Source organism: Conger conger, chromosome 5, assembly GCF_963514075.1.
Source record: "Conger conger chromosome 5, fConCon1.1, whole genome shotgun sequence".
In the NCBI taxonomy this organism is placed as follows: Eukaryota; Metazoa; Chordata; class Actinopteri; order Anguilliformes; family Congridae; genus Conger; species Conger conger.
In genome coordinates, this window is record NC_083764.1 from 48,905,263 (window position 1) to 48,930,229 (window position 24,967).

The 24,967-nt window shown below is 43.4% G+C and overlaps 1 protein-coding gene across 1 annotated transcript; it reads left to right on the forward strand.

Moving 5' to 3' along the window:
• Positions 1–623: 623 nt before the first annotated feature.
• Positions 624–24,229, forward strand: LOC133128906 (protein crumbs homolog 1-like). Its single transcript, XM_061242712.1, has 14 exons — positions 624–681; positions 1,238–1,734; positions 2,274–2,388; positions 4,747–4,942; positions 5,054–5,193; positions 5,841–6,023; positions 8,628–9,563; positions 13,002–13,555; positions 14,164–14,329; positions 15,177–16,059; positions 17,956–17,984; positions 18,180–18,324; positions 19,152–19,278; positions 23,826–24,229. The coding sequence occupies exons 1-14, from the start codon at positions 624–626 to the stop codon at positions 24,042–24,044; spliced, it is 4,248 nt and encodes a 1,415-aa protein (XP_061098696.1). The 3' UTR covers positions 24,045–24,229.
• Positions 24,230–24,967: the final 738 nt, after the last annotated feature.

A 24,967-nucleotide genomic window follows, 5' to 3' on the forward strand; every position in this document is an offset into this window, starting at 1 on the left:
TTGTTAAATACGCCTCTGTTTCTTATGCTATAATACCGTACACCACTGCTATATTTGACAGATAAATAGTGGTACAAGTACATGTGTACATTACTGCCTCTTTTTTCACAATTTTACACCGGGTCAGAGCACAATGAGCCACTTCAGAAGGCAGTGATCAAGTGTTCAGAAAGCAGAGCTGGCTGTTTACATCCTACATGGTACTCAGTTTAATATGCAAAGCACAGGAAAAAAGCAGACAGCTTTGCAATAATTTAATTACCATGGCTATTATAAACAACCTTTCCCTGTGTTCACTTGTCTTTTCATGTGAAAATCAGCTATACTGCTATACTATTCTGCTATTTTTAAATGTTTTGGGACTTCTTTCGCTGAAAAAATATCATTCACATATGAAGTAATCACTGATTTCTCTATGTAGTGAATCTTTTTCAGCTCAAAAGAACATCCACTCCATTTCAGTCTGTGTACAGTATGTGTGGGCTGAACGTTTCCATAACATTAACTTGATTTTAGTCGTCCTTAGTCACCCTTCGAAGGAATCCACTGGGTTATTCCAGGTAACGAGTGACTCAGTCAGCGAAGGAGCTTGCTAAAAGTGTAGGCTGTGTCATTAGATGACTATGAACAGGGAGTTCCCAGCAGAGAGGACTACACGAGTATGCTATGGTGGGGGTTACTGTAAGTTTTAAGTGTAGTACTGGTACTGGATCCACAGACTACCAGTTGTTAGTGAGAAACTCTGATTAGCCCTAGCTCTCTTTGTGCTCTGTGACATGTCATGGATACAGTAGTGATTGGCTCACATGTAAGTGCACCAGAGGAGTACATAAGCTTTTCTTGCAGTGTTCCTGGCTTGCCTAAATGATTAGCCTTGTGCATACCATAGATTATAATGGCACTTATATATAGTTATTGTTGTACTCGGGGTATTCTAGTTGACAATCATGGTATGCTAGTTGGTTAATTGATGTATTCTTCAAGGGTTCAAATTGTATCTTTATGGTCACGCTAGGATTTGGAACCATACTGTCCTCTAGGGTCCTCACCACACTTGTCCCTGTGTTCGATTTGCACTTCATTGTACGTTGCTCTGGATAAGAGTGTCTGCTAAATGCCTGTAATGTAATGTAATGGGTGCAGGTGGCACAGCAGTGAGTCGATGAGCACAATTAGCCATCTCAAACTAGGGGATAAAAACGTCCATCTGTCTATCAGTGCTCTGTCCCGTTTCTAGGTGCAGCCCCGCTGGCAGCTTTCTCCCTGTGCCTGAGTGACCCCTGCCAAAATGGCAGCACGTGCCAAGACATCCCTACCAACTTCCTGTGCCAGTGCCCCGCCCGTCTGCCTGGCCCCTCTTCCACGGGCCAGTGCGAGGGCCCCAGCACGCTGTGCCAGGCTGTGCCGTGCCTCCACGCTGCCTCCTGTCGCCCCGCTCCCACAGACCCCCCAGGGCTGGTGTGCCAGTGCCAGGCTGCTCTCACCGGGGAGTCCTGTGCCGCTGGTGTCCAGAGATGTGCCCACAGCCTCTGTGGAGCCACGGCACCGTGCCAGCCGCTCTCCGAGTCGCCGGCAGGGGCCACGCCCGGCTACTCGTGCCTGTGCAGGCCTGGCTTCACGGGCACCCACTGCGAAACGGAGGTGAACGAATGCGCAGCTAATCCGTGCCGCAACTGGGCTCTCTGCCGGGAGGAGACTAACGGCTATTCCTGCTTCTGCATACCAGGCTTCCAGGTACTGGGGAATGTGTGTCCACAGTACTTAATGTATCACTCCTTTGCAACGTAGCCCCAAAGGATTTAAACATTTTTGTTGGCATAATAATGTCTGAGAAGACAACACAAAATATTTTTTCGAAACATAATGTATATTTTATTTAATTTTAATTGAATGAGCCTTATGTTAAGAGAAATGCTGTAATATATAGCCACAATTTATGTCTCAGGAGGGTCTCAGGAGGGATGCAGGGTCTCAGGAGGTTAATATCATGTGGTGTGCAAACATTTTTTGTCTTTTGTTGCTGCATTTCATGTAACCAGTAAAATCAAATATTGTGGTCATATGTACGCCTTTTCAAAATAATTTTGGCAGTTTTATAGTTTTTTATGCCATGCTTATTTAATATTTTAGTTTATCTGACCCTTCATGTATGCACCTCCTTTCCGGTTCCATTGAGGCCAGCTACCGGAGAATTTACAGTATCTTCACAATCCTAAGGGTGTAGAAATATCGTTAGGTGATGTTGAATTGATGCAGCCCACCTCTGTTTCCAGGGCAGACACTGCGAGATCGATGTGAACGAGTGCGCCTCCCGGCCTTGCCGTAACGGAGCCGCCTGCCTGAACAGAGTCGGGAGGTTCTCCTGCCTCTGCAAAGCGGGATACATGGGTACACAAGCCCCCACAAATCTCGCCTCATTACCGCCATCCCTCGCAATGGCAACCATTCACAAGCACCATAAAAAAACTAAAAAAACGCCATTACTCGACCATTACGGCAAACCGGGTAGCGGGCTAATGAAAGTGCTAACTCAAGAGCTGAACAACACAGTAGAAAGTAATGCTAGATATTTATTGCAATGCTAACAGCCTCATCTGAAGTAAAATAAATGTGACACACTCATGTAATCTGTGCATCAAATAGATGGTTTTGTTTATTTCCCTCTTTCATTCATGCTTTTTTGTTATCCATACTTATCCATATGTCATAATAGCATATGATTCTGCTGTACATCTAATAGATGCCCAAAACTTTGCCATTGATCGGAAACACATTGAACATTTATACTGGCTAAAACTGAACAAAAGTAAAAAATAACCTTTTGAATAGGTCGCCACTATAATAAAAAAATCTTGAAAAAAAGTGATGAGCATGTCAACAATGTAAAAAAGGTTAAACTGATTAGCAACAGTAGTATAATGAAGCCTCTGGTTCACCAAAACGCCTCTTAAAATGGCAAGGGCTTTTCTTCCAATATCTGAATAAATTCCTGAGCATCACTACTTTGAACATCTGCCTGTTAAAATTTTGCACTTGTGATTTTTTTGTTGCAGAAATGCAGCCTTAGAGTTTATCCAGATTGACTTCACAAGGTTAGAGAGGGTCAAATAAATATTAATGGTTCTTTCAGAGAAGAACCTTGCAGACATTTTCTTATACCCTAACTCCTGTAGTGAAGGGAGATCACACTGTGCAATTAAAAAATAATCACTACCTCCAAATGGCTCTACCACCTTAACTTCATTTAAATATTAACCTTTAAATATGAAACCATATATGAAATGACAATGCACTGCAATAGCAGATGTATGTTCTATAAGTAATAAATATAACACATGAACACATTATGCTCTTGAGTGGCATGGCTGAAAAAGGTGGTATTGGCATAAGAAGCTCTTATCATGTTTTTTTCCTTGCAATTATATCATTGTATTGTTTACTTAAAATAACAAATTGTAATCATAACGACAACAAAAAAATGCCATGAAAAGAAAAACTGGTGAAAAGTATGCATATGTATTCACATACTGTAGAGAGGCCCAAAACCCATTCTTTTGGTTGTAAGTGCTCTGAACATTTACAGAAATGTTGTAATGTTTTGAAAGCTGATTTGATTTCTGTAATACTATTTAATTTTTGTTAGAGGGCACCATCTAGTGGCGACAGTGTGATTTTATCATGGTAAACTGCATCACCATTGAGTTGCATTCAGAGCTTGGAGAGGTGAAGTCCTGTCTCCTTCATTAGAAGTGGAAACTATATTGTTTGAAATCTGTCATTCTCAGTGTTACGGAGCTCTGCAATGCCCTTTTTAGGTTGCCATATTGTAAACTATTTTATTTTTATTTCTTCTAATTTATTCTTCATTTATATTGGTGTTCTTGCTGAGATTAAAAGTGTTTTAGAAGAGAGACCTGACCATAAAGCAGCACTTGTGCCCTCATTACCATTACAGGCATACCATTACAAGAGTAAAGAGTGTCAAAGTTTCAGTACGAATGACCAGAGGGATTTAAAAGCATTTACACAAGTTTAATATTATGAAGAGAACCTTGAACTGAATTAAAATAAGCCTGACTCTCACTGACTTAATGTAAGGGAACAGGAATAAGCAACTGTGTTGTCTGCATATAGATAACTATAAAAGTTTCCCCTGGGAGGACAGAAGAGCTGGACACTACTTCCTTGGCTTCTGTGCTGATCCTGCTAATATGTCCTCAAATTCCCCATTCTCATCTCCTCCAACCAGTTAAGAGAATCAAATCAGATCACGTCAGAACCAAAAAAGAGGCAAAAAGCCTTTGCCTCTTTTTCCAACCCTTCAGTATTTTCTCCCCTCTTAGAGAGATTGGCAGGTAGCTACTTAGATTTAAGCTTATGCCAAATTCACTTAATTTATGCCTGACATGATAGGCAAGGGCATGATAAAAACAGTTTTCTAATCACAAGAAAGACTATAACCCTGTTAATGACACATAAGAGGCTACATGCAGCGCAGCGTTAATCACACTCAGTTGCACATTCAAATCTCGAGTGAGATGACTGAGACAGCAGCGAAACATCTGCTAAAATCTGTCAAAACCGACCGACAGAAGTCCATTATATTGCAGTTCAGGTGTATTTTGAAACAGAAGCGCTTTGTATGGCGTTCTCTCTGATCCAGATGGCCCGCGGCTGTATTTCAGCTTCGGATTACTGAGATGAAGGGATTCACCGTCGGAGCTTGCGTTTCCTTTCATCTTCCAGGAACTAGATGCGAGCTGCAAGTCAACGAGTGCCAATCAGACCCTTGCCGCAACGGCGGCAGTTGTCATGACTACGTGAATGGTTTTTCCTGCGCGTGCCGACCCGGCTTCCTGGGCAGTTTCTGTGAAGTGGACACGGACGAATGCGAAAGCGATCCGTGCCAGAACAGTGCACTGTGTACCGATGGGGAGAACGGGTAAGAGCTACAGACGGCACACGTGTGCTATCTAGACACCCGACCAAATTGTTAAGCCTTCAGTTTCTTTCTTCAAGATGGTACTGATCAGTCCTGAACGCTGATTTGCAGGTACAGCTGTGATTGCACCGGGTTGGGCTTCATGGGCTCAAACTGTGACACCCCCATTTCGGCCTGTATGTCCCAGCCCTGTCTCCATGGCGCCCCCTGTGAGGAGAACCAAGGGAACTACACCTGCAACTGCTGGCCAGGTGCTGTGCCCACAGCATCTTTGAGTGTCTTTGAGATTTAAATATATTTTCTTTTTGATTAATCATGACCACAAAAGCCACAGTGCAGTCCATAAGTCCTGGGACATGAACCCTTGCCGCAGATTGTCATTGGTCAATATTTCATATGGTACTGTAAAGCTAGTTAAGGAAGTCTAAGCCTAAGAAATATTGATCCCCCATCAGCATATGTGAGAATTTGCAATGGGATCCCTACAAGATGTCGCAAAGCTGGTACCACTCAAGAAAAAAAGCGTGTGAGCCAATTCTGCGATTTGCAGGTTGTGATCAGAACACAGGGTTGGGCAAGGAGGGCCAGGAGTTTCTGGGATTCATGCCAGCCACTAATCCTTGCTATTTAATTGGCCCAATTATTCAGTGACTGACATTTAATTAAATTTGTTTGTAAACACGTGACAAGAGGTTAAGAACTCGGAATTGTGTTCCAAATGTGAATTCTTACATTTTGGTCTAAAATGAACTGGTGCTAGTGTTTTAGCTAATTAGCTCATTTAGTCAGGGTAAACGGTGGAAAACCAACATACACACTGGCCATCCAGTATCTCAGTTGCCCATGTCTGCCTTTGTGTGACGGGTTGTAACTGTGTGTTTGGCATGTCTTTGAGCAGGGTTCGAGGGGAGGAACTGTGAGGTAGACGTGAACGAGTGCAGCAGCAGCCCTTGTCTTTCTGGAGGGACGTGCATCGAGCTCTCCTGGAAGGCCCTATATGACACTGAGCAACTGCTGCCTACACACCACCACTCCCAGGAGGATGTGGGCTTCATATGCACATGCCAACCAGGATTTGAAGGTAAACTGATCAATGGGTAACTGGAGTGATCAGTCACGTGAAGTAGGGCAAGCCTTCCAATTTCCTGAGGCCTACTGTCATTCAGAGACTCTTGATTGGTTATGCTATTAACAATATGCATTTAAGTGCTTCTGTGAGCCTTCTAATTATAATGCTCGGCTCCTTTATTGCCCAGGTTTTTAAACACAGAACAGTGGGACACTGGGGAAAAACTGGGACACTGAGATAAAATTTCATGTCTCTTTTTATAGTGTTAAGCTTTCGATGAATCCCCCTTCATCATAGCAATCGAATGAGACATCAGGCAGGCTTGCTGAAATACATTGAGTGAAGGGAGATAAAAAGGGCACACCTGGATTCAATAAAGATGTATCACCGTGCATCACTGTAGCACTTAAGCATATGTGACTGTTGTTTGGGAGGACGCTAAAAAAACCCCACAGAATATACCAGAGCTGGTGAGGCTAAGGCTATTACTGGTGCAACCCCAGAGAATCCCAGTCACCCCCTTAATCAAACCTGCAATCGAACTGTGGATGCAAGAGCGGCAGGCCACCGGCTCAATCTAATTGCTGGAAGCACATCAATTCAAGAAATTAAACTAAGCGAGGAAGACACTGAACTAGAGAGCGAGGGGGATGACATTTCAATTTAGTGTGCACCACAGGACATCTTGCTGGTACTCTTTTTAAGACAAGCCAGTAAAAAATGCAGGCTTAAGCTTGATTTACAGACTTCATTAGACTTTTTGAACTTTGTTGGAATAGAAGAATGTCTAGTTGGTGTCCAGGTGCAGGACACCAGGTTTACCAAGGCTGTTCAAGTTCTTAACCCTTGTGTAGTCTTAACATTCTGTATACTCAAAAATGACCCGCCTTCACTAAACCCCGTAAAGTAAAGCAGCTTAAATGAATTTTAAACCCCAAATCTATTTTGCATGAATAAATAACCTGTCGCTTATCACAAACTTTGTCATCAAATTTCAAGTTGAAAAAAGGGGTTTTCTCTGCTGTTACACATAGTGGCGAGCCATTTTTTGACCCTTACGACAACACAAGGGTTAACTCACCCACAGTAAACAATTGCCAACAAATAATGCACTTATTGATGTTTCAGAGATGATGTTTCAGAGGTTATATTTATGGATTACCAACACATTACCACTATTTCACTGAAGGCAATATCCCGAAGCATTTGTATCTGTATCTTCATCGTTAGTGATAAACATTTGGTACATATTTTTCATGAACCTGTGGAACCCATAGTGTTGTTTCATAATTTGCATGAAAAAATGTTGGAAGCACAACCTGATGTAGCGTTTGTTAACCTTCAATTTCAGACAGTTTTCACCTGTAGAATCATTCACGGGTGAGCACCTACAGCGTATTCAACCATGAACAATAGTGATAACAGATACGGTCTTTATTTTCATTCATGAGGACACATATTTGTGCTGGCTGAAATTCAAGGTGTCAACCAGTCCTCAAAATGGTTGACACCACCAGAGATTTTTTTTCCATGTCAGAGAATACAAAAAAAGAGGTTATGTTCATTTTCTGCAGTGTGTGTCGCACACTAAAGAAGAACCTTGTTTTCTTCGACAAAATTAGGTGCAGATGGTTTGTGCTTGAGTCTAGTTGAGCAGTCTATGTATACACTGCACCCAGTGTGCAGAAAGCAGCTTTTGCAAAACAGTGAAGAGAATGAACCAGTTCGCAGTGCAATAAAGGCAATTTTCCGTTTCAGTTAGCATTTCTGCCTCGTGCTAACCCCTTGTCCGATTTGGCACAGCTAGCTGTAGTGTAGTGTAGCCACCAAACATTTCAGGTGAAGATATTTACGGTAGCTCTGATTTAATTTAAAAGTCACTCCTGGCAAAAGTTCAGCCTATAAGACATTTTAAGTACATTAACATAATCCCACAGATCTGGCTTACAGAGTCAGTTGGTGCTGCACAAGTGAGCAAGCGAACATGGTGAAAGCTACCTGTGGTAATGGCCTTGTGCAGGTATATGCTCTGTGCAGTTAAACACGAAAGAATGCGGGCCTTTTGATCAGGACGACTCAACAATGGGGAGGCTTGTTGCCTGTGTTTGGATCGTGCTTTTGCTGTGTGCAGGTAACATACTTTTCATTTCAGTTTCATGGTTTGTGAAACTGTTTATTGGTTGCATTATTTGTGTGCCTGTGCTTTAGCTAAAAGTTGCTTAAAGTTTTTTATTTTATTTTTATGTATGGCATGTATTTCAGAATTAGGTTTTAAAAACAGCTGAGTTTTCCTCGTCTATATACAGTATACAGTATGCACACACATACAGTGTGTAGTGTACATACAGTCTTGTGATTACTAACCCAAGCCAAGGCCAAACAAGATTCTGTACATTTGCTTTTCTTTTGAAATCTGTTTGTGTGCTTATTCACTGTAACATAAAACCATTTTCATATGGATATTATGCTCACAGTTGCCATAATCTAGGCTGCTGCCATGCTCTTTAACATCACCGCTGGTGTCCTCTCTACTCTAAATGAGTTCATTTCTGAAATGAGCCCTAATCTATATTACTGTAACTACACCCAATATGGTGCCTGCTTGTCTCTCCGTAGGTGCTTTCTGCGAGGAGGATGTTAATGAATGTGACTTGAATCCATGCCAGAACGGTGGCTTGTGTGAGAATTATGCAGGAGCTTACACATGCCACTGTCCGCGGCAGAGCCAAGATGGACTCCTGTACGGAGGGCAGAACTGCACGGTGGCCCTGCTGGGCTGTGAGGGTCACACGTGTCAGAATGGAGCCACATGCCTCCCCTTGCTCACTGACGGGGAGCATAGCCGCCTCTGCACCTGTCCACCCGGCTTCACGGGCCCCAACTGCCAGAAGCCCACAACGTTTTCCTTTGAGACGGGAGGCCGCTTGCTGCTGCAGAGCCCTACCGCGGGTCCGGAAGCTTCCTGGAACGTGACCCTCTGCTTCAGGACCAAGATGGCCGACACCACGCTCCTTGTCCGGAGGGCCGGAGAGACTGTCATCCGGCTGGACCTGGCCGGCGGGCAGCCACACCTCCGTGTGCTGGCAGGGGGCGGGACGAGCCATGACCTGGAGGCGTGCTACGTGAGTGATGGCGAATGGCACGTTGTGGAGGTGGCTTTTGGGGCCGGGGCCTTGTGGGTCAGGCTTCTGGACGATTCTTGTGAAAAGACGTTCGTGCTGGAGAGGGGGTTGTCGAGGAAACAGCCAGGACCATCGCCCACCTTCCACTCCATCCTAATCGGAGGGGTCGAGGGAGAGGGGACTGAAACGGCATGGGCGGAAAGCCCCCTCCCTGCGTTTGTGGGATGTCTGCGGGACGTGTGGGTGGATTCCCAGCCGCTGGTGCCAGGGGATTGGCTGAACAGCTCGCCGGCGAACGTCACCCCCGGGTGTAGCGTCAGGGACAGGTGCGAGGACCGCCCATGTCAGAACAGGGGCCGGTGCGTCAGCCAATGGATGAGCTACCAGTGCGAGTGCTACAGGCCCTACGATGGGCCTGACTGCTCGGAAGGTAAGACCCTACCCCAAACCCATTTATGATTTCAATAAAAAGTCGCATTTTCTTAGTTTCGTTGAACTTTTCACAACTAACATGCACTAAAATGATTGATTGGATCAGTCACTTAGGTCGTGTTTAACCCCTATAGAGCCAGGTCTGTGGAAAAGGAATGTAGAGTTCATTTATTACATCCTGCTTATCAAGAGAAACTGCACAGTGGCGACATCAGTGCACTGGAGGCGGGACAAAAACACATCATCTGCAGTTTTCTGCCCGCAAGCTTCTAATGGCTCCTAGACCTTACTGCCAAACAAAACAGCTCATTACCCATAAGCCATGCTGGCCAAGATTGAGACATTACAAGACGGCCGCATCTGCTGCATAACAAACACGAGCTCGTAAGAGTTCCAGTTATAGGTAGGGTAAGGTGATATGGCCAAGAATTCATATCACGGCCGAGCAGTGAGCGAGAATAGGTGCCAAGAAACATAATGAAAATACTAGTCAGTTTTACTACAGTTCCATTTCAGTGTAGTGACAAGATCCGTTGCCACTGGATGATATTCCACTACAGCTAATCAAGGCTTTTTAAAGCAAGCAACACCAGATAGCATGTCAGCAGGGTAACAATCATACCTGGAGATTGAATGGCAATCTCCCAAGAGTTTTTTGAAAAGGCATATCATGGCTGAAAGTGTCTCTGTGGTGATATACAACCAACACAACCCACCTCTAAGGAATATATATATATTATATTATTTACGACCTGCTGATCTCAGTGCACAGTATATTTAGCTTCTGTTTCAGTGACTTGACATTTCCATCAATGGATATTTTTTGTATTAGCTACTCAGTGTATTCTAGCTGCCAACTGTGGTATGCTAGTTTGGAAGTTGATTGTATTCTTCAAGGGTTCTGACTATCTGTATGTTTACACTAGGACTCGGAACTGTACTGTCCTCTCAGGTCTTCTTCGCACTTGTACTTGTGTTTGATCTGCACTTCGTTGTATGTCGCTCTGGATAAGAGCGTCTGCTAAATGCCTTGTAATGTAATGTAATGTAATGGATAGGTTTATGTAATCTAGTTAAACAAATGGCCCTGTGCCAGTTTAGCATAACAAACATGCGTACGTAAACATTATTCATTCAACCAGATCACTCCATAAGTCTGGCCTGTTGTTGACCTTTCTAGCATGGGCCTACCCTTCACATTTCTATTTGTAACCGTGCTTTTGAAATCATTGCAAGTTCTGAACCAATGTATTTTAAGTGATTAAACCTGGGTGTCTCCAGGAGGGTCAAAATTAGCCGATAGACATTAAAGTAGATTACAGGAGAGCACACACAGCAGAGGGAATGAACAACACCTGATTCATGGGATTAACGTTCGAAGATTAAGAGGGTGAACCAAGCCAACAACATGGCACTTTGACTTCAGTCCAACTGAACTCACTCAAACAGCACATCACTTTGAAGTTAATTTAATTTGTATGAATATTTTTGGCATCATTTTCTATGAATGGCAATTTCTAAGAGGTAAATAGCTCCTACATAAGGACTACATAGACATGAATAAATGTGTATGTCAAAGACATCGATATATGTTGCATGTTACTTTGTATGTCGCGTTAACGCCATTTGGGATATCAGTGGCAACATTTTATGTACATGCCTGCTGTTACTCACTTAAGCATTTATGAATGCTTGTGTAGTGTTTGTGGAACTACAACACAAGCATTCATGCACTATGCACATGAAGGAGTTCTATGCACTGCTATGCACTATGAAGGAGTTATATAGCCCTTATGAAGGCCTATTCATTAATTGAAAGTGTTTAATATTTTAGATATTTTATTAGCATTTTTCCTTTTTCCTTTATACAGGCTTGTATGAATGTAAACAGGCCGTGTTAAAAGTTAATGTCACAGGCTAAGACGCAGCGGACTTGCGGTTGCAGTTCACTGCAGTTGCACACCGGGGATCGGGGTTCGATTCCCGGTCCTGTTCCAGAGGACAGGGTTAGTAGATCCCCGCACGTCGGGCGCCTTGGAATCACGGAAGACGAGCATGAGACAAGACAGCTTGAAGAAGGCGTGTCGCTCTCCTTCGGGCCGCCGAGGGATGGGGTTTGGGCAGTGTATCTACTACTAGTTCTAATTGAATCAGACGGGTTACAATTGGCTACCAAATTGGGAGAAAAAAAAAAAGTTAGTGTCACTGTCGGAGACCATGTGACATGCATATTTCTGTTCACCATATGCACTTAAAGGTACAATAGGTCATTTCGGACTAATGGTCTAAGAGAGGAATAGGAGCAACAAACACCTTCAAACCACAGCACTGTTTATCCCTCCCCCTTCTCTGTGAATGCGCCGACGTTGAAACGCCATTGGCGTTAAACCAATTTTAAGCCAATGAGCTAAAAAAGTAACGGTAACAGCCCGTCAACTGCATATTTTGAAACCAGAATTTAAGGACTATAAACATGTCAGTGAGCCTTTTTCAATGATAGGAAGGGATTTACAATGGTCTTGTAACAATGTTTTAACACAAAAATCTTACCTATTGTACCTTTAAGCCTGTGGTTATTCAGCCAGGAAAAGAGGACAGAATTACAACATGAAATGTGCTGTGTAAGCTGGTAACTTTTTGTTTTATGCCATTATTCCCGTCATTTCATTACCCTGGCATAATAGCAATTTCATTATACTGTATATTTAGGAAACCATTCCCTAAATGTCCCTTTTTACAATAATGTGTCAAGCCCTTTATAAGGCTTCCGATGTCGAGAAAGAGAGATTGTGATCCAGAGTAATGGTTTTTTCTCCCCTCATATGCCATTAAAGCCGCTTGCTTTCGGCTTTCAATTTACCACAGAATAAGAGAGCAGCTCCTGGGCTTTTATTAGCATTTAGCACTGTTCTGCTTTGAGGGATTTCATTAAAATTTTCAATCCAAGCTTGGATTCAACAACTGGACCCCTACAGGTGTCATAAACAGTAATGTAACAGTGTGCTTTATGTTATGACATGGAAAAGTTTCAACCCATCCAGAAACAAAGTTTTTCTATGTATGACTTTCTAGTTTCCTTGATTTACTTTTTCAAAGATTCATTTAAATTAATTTATTGTGCTTAATTTTTTAAATTAATTTATTGTTTTTATTGCATCCCTATTGTATTACATTAGATTACATTACAAGGCATTTAGCAGATGCTCTTATCCAGAGCGACGTACAACAAAGTGCAGTTCAAACACAAGTTCAAGTGCGAAGAGGACCTGAGAGGACAGTCCTAGTGTAACCATACAGATACAATTTCATGACCATTTAATATAATTTTATTAATGTAGCACTTTTTTTGCATTGAATGCCTTGTATGAAAGGTTCTCTACATTTGTCTGTGGTGCTGTTGCAGCCATTCTCACCTCTCTATGTGTCCGTCCTGCAGAGCACGTGGCAGCCAGGTTCGGCAGTGAGAACCGGGAGAGCTTTGCCTCTTTCTCCGTGGGCGAGGCCCTCACGGAGGGCGTGGAGGTCACCGTGTTCGTGCGCACCCGCAGCCAGGGGGTGCTGCTCCTCGCCCTGGCCAATGACACAGGCCCGTACCTCCGGCTGTGGCTGGAGGAGGGCAGGCCCGCCACCCGCGTCCTCGACTCGGAGACCCTGAGGGGCGTGGCCGTGGTCAGCGACGGTCGCTTCCACCTGCTGGGCCTAACCCTCCGGGGCGACCGCCTCACCCTGTCCCACTCGGCCCGGGCCCAGGCCTCCGCCCCCGTCCGCAGGGTCAGGGTCCGCCCGGGGGACCTAGTCTACGTAGGCGGCCTGCCGGACGCACGTGCCACCGGCTCTTTCGGGGGCTACCTGAAAGGGTGTGTGCAGGACCTGAGGGTGGGCACCCGCCGGCTGCAGTTCTACCCGCTGGGAGGGATAGCGGAGAGCCCATACGGACTCTCACAGCTGGTCAACGTCTCGCCCGGCTGCTCCGGAGATGATGCCTGCAGGGTAAGTAACCTGGCTTCAGGCAGCTGCTGCTATCACAAACATAACATAGCATAATGAACAGTCCATTCAACCATTCAGCCCAGCAATGCTCACCTTTTCCTACCACTAAAGTGTACCTACTGCTTAGTTTGCCTAAACGCTAAATGGTATCTAGCACCATGTCAAACCTGGTCTTGAAAACGGCCAGTGTTTCTGCCTCCACTACAGGTCCTGGCAAGCTATTCCACACAGTGAGTGTAGTGTATGCAAGCCACATAAACCACACATCAGATTATCCAATTTACTTACAGACAAAGCCCATGAAATCACTGCTAAGTATTGGTGACTGAAAATTGTATTCAGATCTGCATTTATTGTTATCCATTCATTTGTCATGGCCTATTTGGTTAAACTATGCCACAAGGTTTCTGTTTTATTTGTAGAAAGTATAGTTGTTGCATACACATGTGGCTTAAAATACAGTCATGCCTGTCTGTCGTTTGATGTTAGCTAAATAAAGTTGCTGTTTTATTGAACTAGGGTTCAATAAACAGCAACAGCTTCATCATTTCTCACTGAGGTTCAAATGTCGTAACCTGTCTGTCTCTCTCATGTTCTATCACATCCAGTCAAGCCCATGCCAGAACGGAGGGGTGTGCTACCCCATGTGGGATGACTTCACCTGCACTTGCCCCCCCAGCACAACAGGGCGGCGCTGTGAGGAGGTGATGTGGTGCGAGCTGTCGCCATGCCCCTCGTCGGCTGTTTGCCAGTCCCTCGTACACGGCTTTGAGTGTGAGTACACCGCTCTTAGTTTTGTGTTTCTCCGCAGTGATGTATGGTTTTCCATGCAGGAGCACATTTTTCATTTTAGTGTTGTCGGGGCAATCACAGTATACACATGCCTTGTTCTATGTAGCATAGTTGTAGTAGGTTACTGTGGTTTTTGGTTTTGACATCTGATATGTGTCTCTTTCGCCACCCTAGTTAACAAGGTCACTGGCGGTGGTGCAGTGAGTAGACACAGAGACCAATCATGATGAGCAGCTGAAAGCCTAGAAATTACCATAGTAATTTACTGAATTGACTAGATGTGGGGAGAAGAATGATTGAAAAGGACTCAAGTGCAAAATTCACAGAAATTGTGTGGAACTAGAAGTGCTACAGCACTTGGATATCAGTAACTCGCCAGAAGTTGAGAGCAACATGACAGATAAAGTTCAGATAAATCACAGTTATTTAAGAAGACGGTCATTGCCTAAAGGCCCATACACACCAAGAATGATAGTGATAACTATAAATATGTTGTTTTAAAAAACAAAAAGTTGATGGCAAAGTCTACACCATAACTTTAACAACAATGACAGTGACAAATGATATTGTTGGGATCACTTTCAGATCGATTTTTTCCATTCCATCTGAATTTACTGGGCGCCAAATTAGAAATGGCAGATGACATAGCCGAGAGGGAGAGAGCATTATCGTTCATCAGCGTGGATGCTCACATCATTGTCATTATAGTTATCGTAATAGCTATAGTTCTTGGTGTAGACAGGCCTTAGGAATCATGGTTGCTAAAGAAACAGTGACCTTCAGCAGTTACGAGACTCTCTCTTGACATTTCTGTGCTGTTCCCTCACAGGTGTTTCCAATGCCACTTTTCACAAGGACAGCAGTGGCGTTTCCTACCAAGGCAACGGGAAGATCATGCGCAGCCTCACCAGCGTCTCGTTCCGCATCCGGACCAGGAGCCACAACGCCAACATCCTCCAGGCCAAAAAGGCCCTGGAGTTCCTGGCAGTGTCGGTGTGGGACTCCCGCCTGTACCTGGAGCTACGGAGCGGAGTCCGTTCCCTCGGCCTGAACGTGGGGAGCCGGGTCGCCGTTAGCGACGGGCAATGGCACTCAGTCACCCTCACCATGGTAGCCCCCAGTTCCGAGATCTCTCGATGGACTATAGAGGTGGACGACCGGGGGGATCCCTCTGTTTCTGAGGTGGCCACCGGCAACCTGGACTTCCTCAGAGAAGGAGTGAACCTTCTGGTGGGGGGCGGCGGTCTGGTCGGGTGTCTGAGCACGGTGGAGATCGGCGGGATCGGGTTGCCGTACCATGGGGACGACGAGCTCCGCCTCCCCCGCCCCCAGGAGGAACGGTTTGTTAGGACGTCTGCTGGCCCCGCCCTCCTGGGCTGCTGGGGATCCCCCGTGTGCGACCCCGACCCCTGCCTGAACGGCGGCTACTGCGTCGACCTCTTCGACCAATCCCGTTGCGCCTGCGGGCCGGGCTGGGCGGGGCCTCTCTGCCAGCTCAGCTCTGACCCCTGCGGCTCCGGCCCCTGCATCCATGGCAACTGCAGCGCCGACGCCCTGCAGTACTCTGGCCCCAACTGCACAAGCAGTGAGGAGCAGGAGGAGGAGGAGGACCCCTGCCAGTCCCACCTCTGTGCCCGGGGGGCCACCTGCCTGAGGGGCTACTCCACGTACACCTGCCTCTGTCCTCACGACACGACCGGGGAGCTCTGCGAGTAAGCCCCATCAGGGACAGCAAGGCTTCATCTGCTGGTGGAGCTATAGAGAGTAGTCCTAAAACCTGGAAGTGACTTAGCATTTTTGAGCCATGGGTTCCCTCCTTGCAGGTTTCCAATGCTTTTTTTCCCATTCCAGAGAGTTTTTCTCTATGAGTTCAATTACATTCATTAATATCTCAACCGTGTATTTCTAAGCCTTTAAAGGAACAAGTTGTTATGTTGAAACTAAAAACAGAGGTCACATTCCACCAGACCACTCAAGTTTCATACTCGCTTGCCTCACGCGACATTACTGTTGTAAATGGCAACTTTTGAACATAAATTCTTGGTTGAGATATTAATGGATGCAATTTAACTCGTAGAACAAAACATAAAACTCTCTTAAGCTTAGGTTAACCGCCAACCGAAATCGAAATCCCTTTAGGCAAAATGCATTGGAAATCTGCCAAGGGAACCCATAGCGGAAGAAACTTCATGGTTGGCTAACAAAACAAAACCCACTGTAACAATCTATAGCTTGGTGTTCATCAGTGACTCGATTGTGCATTGGTTATTCCTTCCGATAGCACATGCAGAGCTAGAAGTACTGGGGATATCCTGCCAACGGAATCCCTCTTTCTCTTGGCATCACTATGGCCAATTATGTGCTGCCCCGTGGGACTCAAAACCACAGCTGGCCCTGCCACAGTGGGAGTTAGTCCAAACCATATTAGGACACATTGAGATATTATTTACAAAAGTGCTTAGGGGATACATACCATCACAAGTCGTGAACAAGCCAAAAAACACTGACACAGCAAGTGGTGGATGATGGCATATAAGCTCCACCAGGTTTAAGGTTCATAATGCTTCAGTAAAAATAATGCTTGGTAAAAATAATCCATTTCCCCATTGCCTAATGACATGGCAACATTTAGATCTTGGGTCTGAACTAGATTTTGGTCAAATCTACTCTTAGGGACTACTATTTCCTGATCCCAGAAAAAAGAGAAAATATGAATTAAAACAGCTGTGTTCCAATCTCTGCTGGACAAAAAGTGTTTTATGTTGATAATATGCAGACTGCTGTTATGGTTCTGCAATTATTCAAATATTATACAAATATTGTACACTATTTCATAAATAATATTCCCTGAATATTTTACATTATAAAATGAAAATATTCACTTCACAATTTCCCAGTGGCCTGGTAGTAATTACAATTTGTATCTCTACAAACAGTCACTTCATCATACTTAAGGGACTGTTATTTAGCTTCAGCAAAATATTATCAAAACTATTATCATATAAAATATTATGTATAAATGTATAAAATTTGATTGGTAAGCAGTGATAAAATAACAATATAACGTGGCTATGGCTTCTAATGCTTGTTTACAGTTCTATTTCAATTATTACTCCGTGGCTGAACAGTCATTCAAGTCAAAATGAAAAACCGTTCCATGCAGCCAATTCACAGAAGTGTGAGAGCTTTCTCCAGAAACAAAAACTGGGGGGCCGGTGATAGCAGTTTTTTCAGTGTTTGCACAAAGGAAACGCACAAATAAATGAGGCATAAATCACTAACTAAAGAACTAAAGTTTACTAATGTTGCATAGCAACCACCTGGCACTATGTGTGAACAGCAGGGAACTGTTTTCTTGTAAATTATTCTCGTTATGACATTGTTAATTAAATTGGTTTTAATTGGTTTCTGACTATAATATCTATATTATAATATTTGGTAATTGTTTTATAGAAGCAATAACTCAATAACTCCAGGCTGTGGTAGGCTATACTGTGAGTCGTGGCACTGTTTTTCTCTTGTTTCAATATCCTGGCTCACAGTATACTTAAAAACACTTATTGTAACATGCTTCTAAATGCATAATAACGATTCTTGTTTTCTACTAGTGTGGAATTTGAACAAGTTCCTTGGTACAAGGAGAATTATCCGTAAGTAATTTGGAAATATTATACCATATAAAAATGGCTACATATGGTAATGTACAGTGAACATTAAGTATGAACAGTATTGTGTATTAATAAACAGTCAAATGTAAAATACTCTATTGTACCATTCATGGAAACGCTGTGGTAATGGGTGGTTGCAGAAGTATGAGCCGGCCCTGGCTTTGTTTGTGTACCTTCCAGGAAGCCCATCCTCCCAGTGTCCGTGTGTGGCGGTGAGCGCTGGAACTACACCTGTTACAACGGAGGGAACTGCACCCAGACAGACTCCCAGTGGGCCTGCAACTGCCTGCCCGGTTTCACCGGCCACTGGTGAGAGAGCCTTCCTTTGGCCAGCCAGCAGTTCTCCCACACATGGGGCCACTTAACTAGGGTCCAGAAATAATGACTGCGGCTGAATTGTGAACTGCAGAGGAAAAAAGCATCAGCAGGGACCTCCATGGGATGGGATGGCCCACAAATACAGCTGGGCATTCCATAGTGGGGAACAGAGAGAAAAGCAGATAAAAGCAAAGTAATGTTAACAAGTATGGGACAGAAAGGGAAATGCCCAACGGGCTTCAAGCCAGCTAAAAAAAGAGGACTAAATAGGTGTTCAGCAGCCAGGAGAATCAGACGATAGTAAAGGATTCCTTACCCATTTCATGGGGACCAAGCCAAAATAAGGATGGCTGGAACACACAGAGTTCAGAGCAACAGACACAGGGAGTTTAATGAACACGGAGAAGTTTTTGACGTCTACGTCTTCCTCAGAGTCAAAAGGGAAAGCCAAGCATGTATGTTTAACTAGGCTTCAGACCCCTTCACTTTTTGTGCACATTATTGTGTTGCAGATTTAATTTAATTTTACACGCAATAACCCATACCCATCTCAAGGATAATTAAGCAAACAGGAGGCACCTGACCACAATTTGGACTGCTACAGCAAAGGGTCTGAATACTTATGTAAATAAGTATTACTTTTAATACATTTGCAAAGATGTCTAAAAGCAAGTTTTCACTTTGGTATTATGGGTTATTGAGTGTAGATCTACAGCACAATAAAGTGTGCATAAAGTGAAGGGGTCTGAATACATTCTGAAGCCACTGTATGTGTTTATCCAACACCTGACAGAGCTGACCACTACTCTGTGTTTCAGGTGTGAGACTGACATAGATGAGTGCTCGCCAGACCCCTGCCTCAACGGAGGCAACTGCATCAACATGGTCAACGGGTTCTTCTGCTTCTGCAAAGCATACTTCACCGGAGACTTCTGCGAGATTGAAGTAAGCGACCTGCACGTTTACATCGTCCTGCTGTTCGGGCAGAATCTCTTCCAGCTGCTGTCCTACGTCATCCTACGGATGGACGACGAGCCCGACATTGACTGGTGGTTTGCCGGGGAATGACCAAACCCCCAGAGCTCTGACCTCTGACCTCCGACTTGGCTCGGAGATAGGTGAGGAGGACAGGCCCGTCTGTCCGGTGAAGGCTTGTGTCTTTTGATGTGAAACATGGGCGGCCCTGTCAGTCACACTCTGTGCAGCTCACGGTTGGGTGCACTTCACAGAATGCAGCTTACATGATGGCCACATGATGGCGCACATGATATACAGTATATAGGGAGGTTAACCGGATGTTTCGGGAGCAATACGTCTGGTATACTGCTCCCTATTAAATAGAGCAGTGAAAGCTAAATATGATAATAATAATAATAATAATAATAATATAAAATGTGTTTCATGGTTTAAATACATAGCTACATGTTTTCAGATCGCTGATATAGGCTAAAACTCCTTACATAGTGACGATATTTCCATAATTGAACCATCCTAATGCCACCAGTGGTGCCTGTATTCATTTATCGTCCCGACTTGTGTGACTTAAAAATCCGACTTAACCAACATGATTTTAACTGATTAACTGATTTTTACTAAACTTTATTACAAATAGGTGTAATCAGTGTAATCGGTAGCCTATCAATGACAGCCTCCATCGCCTGCAATGTTAAGCGCAGTTGGGGGAAAGAAACCCATGGGCGCAAATGATTTGGTATGTTCCATGACACTGGCCTACTGATGATATCTTTGCTGTGGCCTTTGGTACACAAATATGACCGTGCGCTCATAACTACGATATTTTAAAAAATAATGAGAAGCTGCTTGGGAATCATTTACTAATGATACGGAGCCTTGTCACTTTGTGGTTGCAGAGCGATTTAATGCTTCATTTGCTTATATTCGCTGCTGCTGTCTATGATGAAACGCACTAGCATAGCATTTAGCAGTATACTGGAAATACAATTCAGCAGGACATCCACTTTACCTCCCCATAGCACTGTAGCAATAATTTGTCACATGGCATGGTGACAACACATCGGTGGTCCATTAATCAAAACAGCTGTTACTTGGTATGCCTTATACTTAGCTTTTGGCTTAAATGTTTCTCAATCTTCTAAATTTCAATAAGCAATCAGGAGAATTATTTTACTTGTTGCTACTAAATTGAATAAATGCACCCATGGTGTACAAAGACACTTCCTGTTAGAAGTTATTGCCCAAGTAACTTAAACCATTTTTTCACATATTACAACCACACAATTTGCATTACATTTATTTTGTGGCAATAGTGAAATGATAAGTGCCAGACTATTTGCACAGATCTACAAATTATAGAATGCTTTATGGTATGTGCAATATACAATTATGCCATTAGCACATCCAAGTAGATTAATGAATGCTTATAGAAGTTTCTATAGTCAAAATACTTATACATATATTTTATAACACCTGCTATAGATGTTGGCATGTTTAAAACATTTTCTTGCATTTTGGTTTTTATATTTGCATGTATGTTGCTTTTGTTTTGTAACTAACATTTTCACACAAATAATAGGTGCTCAATGGCATGTGTTTGTACCAAATAAACTTCTATGAAATTTGACTGTGAGGATCCCAAGTAAAGGTGTTCAGAAGTAGGCTTAATATTCCAAATGTACTTTATATGTAAAGACCTGGAAACACAGTTTCTGCGGTCATTTGTAAATGGTAGTTATTTTTAATATGTATTTTTATGTTTTTGTAAGGCATATCATTTAAGACCACCCTAAAAGCTGTGCTATCGAACATGAGGTGGAAAGCTGGTAATAATTTGATTGTCACTGGCTGCCGGTGGCAGATTAAGTGATTTCCCTTGTAGACACTTAGCACTGTGATTTGCACACACTCCAGGTCAGTTCCATCAGTAATTTAATTAACCTCTTCAGTTGCAATGTCCTGTCTCCATGCATGTCTGTGTTCACATATTGTTCACTCATTGTCAGTGTCTTGTTTTCATGTCTAGTTTCTGTCTTGTCTTGTCCTCTTACCTTGTACAACTTTTTCAGTGTTTTGTCATTGAATAAATGTTTTTCCTCTCTTTGGTCCTCGTCAATCTTTGATCCATTTGTCCGCTATCTTCACTTCCTGGCAAGTAATTCCAAACTGCTTTGGAGTTACCTGAAGTGCATTTCCTTGTTTTAAACCACACACCCGTGATTGCCTGTATACCCTTATTCTTTGATATCATTCAATGTACACAAAAGCATTTAGCATTTCACTTATGTGTTGCCGATATATTAAATTACTATGAGGTTCTCCACAGAAGATGGTGGCAAATAACACCACCACATAAACTGTCCTTACAATGCAGGCTTATGTCACTACATTAATACAACTACAAACACATCGCACTACAAGCAGTCATCACCAGAGACCCTTGACACAGTCCCCAACTTTATGAAGCCTCAGACAGTCCTGGCTGCAGGCATTCAGTACTGGAGTGGGACATTGACATGAGCTAAGTGGCTACTGAATTTGATAGGGTGTTTTCTCCAAAAAAGAAACAAATTATGTATGGTGAAACCTTTGAGAACTGTTTTAGTTTCTGCCTGCTTTAGGTCTGACCTCCCAATGACACCACTGTGTCATATAGGACATGTAGACATAACAAACCACTCTGGGCTCTCCCATTGTTGTTAAATAATGCTCACATAAAATTTACATAAACAAACCGCCTAGACAAAACAAATAGGTTGATTTAAAGAGATAGTGAACTACTCTACAACAGTGCATGTGTGCATGTGTGTTTGTGTGTGTGTGTGTGTGTGTGTGTGTGTGTGTGTGTGTGTGTGTGTGTGTGTGTGAGAGAGAGAGCCTTTGAAGATTATGCATTGGCATTAATCATGGCTGTCACGCTTGGATCACACAGCCGTTAACTTTAGCTGAGAGCAGAGGTGTTGTTACAGGGCCTTGCATGATAGATTATTAATTAACAAACTAATTAATTCACATATGCCCAGTCACTGTTGTAAGGCTCAACTGTTCCAGTGTCTTCTGTCAATTGAACAGTACACAAACTAGCATGTGTGTTCTCCATAACATGTATTCAGATACTATTCATTTTCACCCTGAAATACATTGGATGAGCTTCAGAGCCATTGCCCCAGAGGACTGTATGCTTCCTGCAGTCTGTAGCTAATGCTAATGCGCAGTGATGTGGGGAATATCCTGTTCTGAAAACACATACCTCCCTGGACTATGCTGTGGTCAATTATGCAACATCCTGAATATTCATAGCCAAAGTTGCTACAGTCATTGGCTTAGTCAGCGTTTGATTGGGAACTATGAGGCATTTCATTTTACACAAACACTAGTTCCTCCCAGTTCCATGTTGAAAACATTGTGGCCGAATGATTGCTTACCTCACCCATAGGCATTCAGTATTCATTACAGTTACATACATAAGTATCAGGACAGTGGCACAATTTAGTTCTTTTGTTTCTATACTCTGCTACATTAGCTTTGAAATAAAAATAAGAATATGAGGTTAATATGTATACTTCCAGATAGTTTGAGGGTATGTACATCCATATGGGTTAATCAGGATAGGAATTGCAGCCATTTATATGCATGGTCCCATTATAGGGCACAAGTTTCAATATGTAACACATTGATAATTGATAACAGTCAAAACACAAGATAAAGTTTAGTCTCATAGCACGGAATTGTGAAGAGCAATAAGAATTTTGTTAAAGTTGAAGTTTGGATAGACTGTTACCAGTTTGCACATGCTTGCACGTGTGTGTTTTTCCGGTGACTGAAAGCACTTTACTCCGATAGCGGCATTAGCAGCTGTTCTCGCTCCGCGTTCCAGCAGACCCGCGCGAACGACGCTCGCGCCACCGTTCGGGTTTGTCACTCAGCGAGCCGCGGCAGATGGAAAGTGCGTTTCAGTCTCCGCTCACAGGTGTGTCCGAGGAGCGGAACGGCAGGTGCGAGGAGCGAGAGAACCGGACAGCGCGCACATCTGCTGTCTGCACTTTGAATGAAGAGTTTAACCATTCAAGTGCAGTCAGCGTACTGACAGTGAAAACGGCAGGATACAGTATATGCTACAAGGCTGTAATCCCTTATGGACATCGAATATGCTGCAAGATACCGTAAATATGTGGATTTTAGAATTTTTTTCTTTTATTTTGGCAATCAGTAAAATTAAATGTGTTTCCTAAAGATGTTCAGTAAACTGTTTTAACTTAAGTTGAGTTTACAGACAGATTTAATAATGTATTTTATAGGCGAATACTCATCTTTAAATACCACTTAAAATGCTTGTGAGTAGTTTTTGTCATGTGATACTGAGAACTGCACACAACAATATGAATGTGTTCTGACATGGAATGGCAATAAATTACATTATACCCGTTTCCACATCTAATGATTAAACATGGAAACTTCTAGTGCTCTTGTGCAATGCAGAACTCCTGACACATGCTTGCTTTTTTGATGGCTTCCAGCTGCTCGCAGACAGCCGAAGCTCTACCGTGCTCCTGTCCGTGACTCTGGCGTCTGTGGCCCTGCTCCTGGCTCTCTCGCTGGCCACGGCCGCCCTCATCACCACCATGAAGCGCCGGGCCGCCTACGGCACCTACAGCCCCTCCAGACAGGAGAAGGAAGGCCCCAGAGTGGAGATGTGGAGCATCTCACACACCACACCCACAGAGAGACTCATATGACCCTACCACTGACTGCAGCCATTCTGTCCGATGTGACGTGGTGACACCTTGGGCTTAGTCTACATTTGTTTAAATTGATCATTAAGACAATGGACATGGCATAGCACATTGTAATGTAATATATGATACGTTACAGTTACAAAATTGCAATGTAATGTAAAAGTATGTATGATATGTGAATATTTATTTAAAAGCATTAGCTTCATGGAACAGAAATTAAAGGTTTTGGACAGTGGAAAGTGAGTTTACATGTTAGCAATGTGTGGCATGAAGGGAGTGATTTCTCTGATTTGTTTGTTTGTTTGACTGTTCATTGCTGTGACTTTACCAGTCACAGTGGTAGCCCTGTTAATAGCTCTCTACACAGCTAGTTACGGATCCCAGAGGCAGTGCATAAGCACTGGATTATCACCGTGCTGGAGGCGTGCAGGCTGAGAATTTGAATAACAACAAATGTCATCACATGACATATGACATGGTACGTCCTGAATCAAGTACCGCTGTCATACAACCAGCCTTGCCAGCACTCAAAATTCTGTATAAAATCTAATTCTACTCATATTTTTAGTTTTCATGAATAGGCATGGCATCCTATAGTTGGTAAATAGAGAGGACCTACGGTATGCTAGAGCCCACTAAGTGACTAGTCTGTTGCTCATGTGGTTATATGTTTCAACTGCCATTGGCTAATAGGACACATTCCTGTGATTAATGTAGATCCATGTTTTGAGCCATCTGTTTAGTTTAATGTATGCATTAACACTAACAGGGTCCACACTTCTGGATGTGTCCCAGGCATTTTGAAGGAGACCCAGGTTTCCTGTCTGTCTAGAAACTCAACCCCAAGGTCAGCCTTGCAAACTGGCAATTTCAAATTACCCAGACCTTTTTATTTAAGCGAATAGGGCTGTAAAGAAATTATG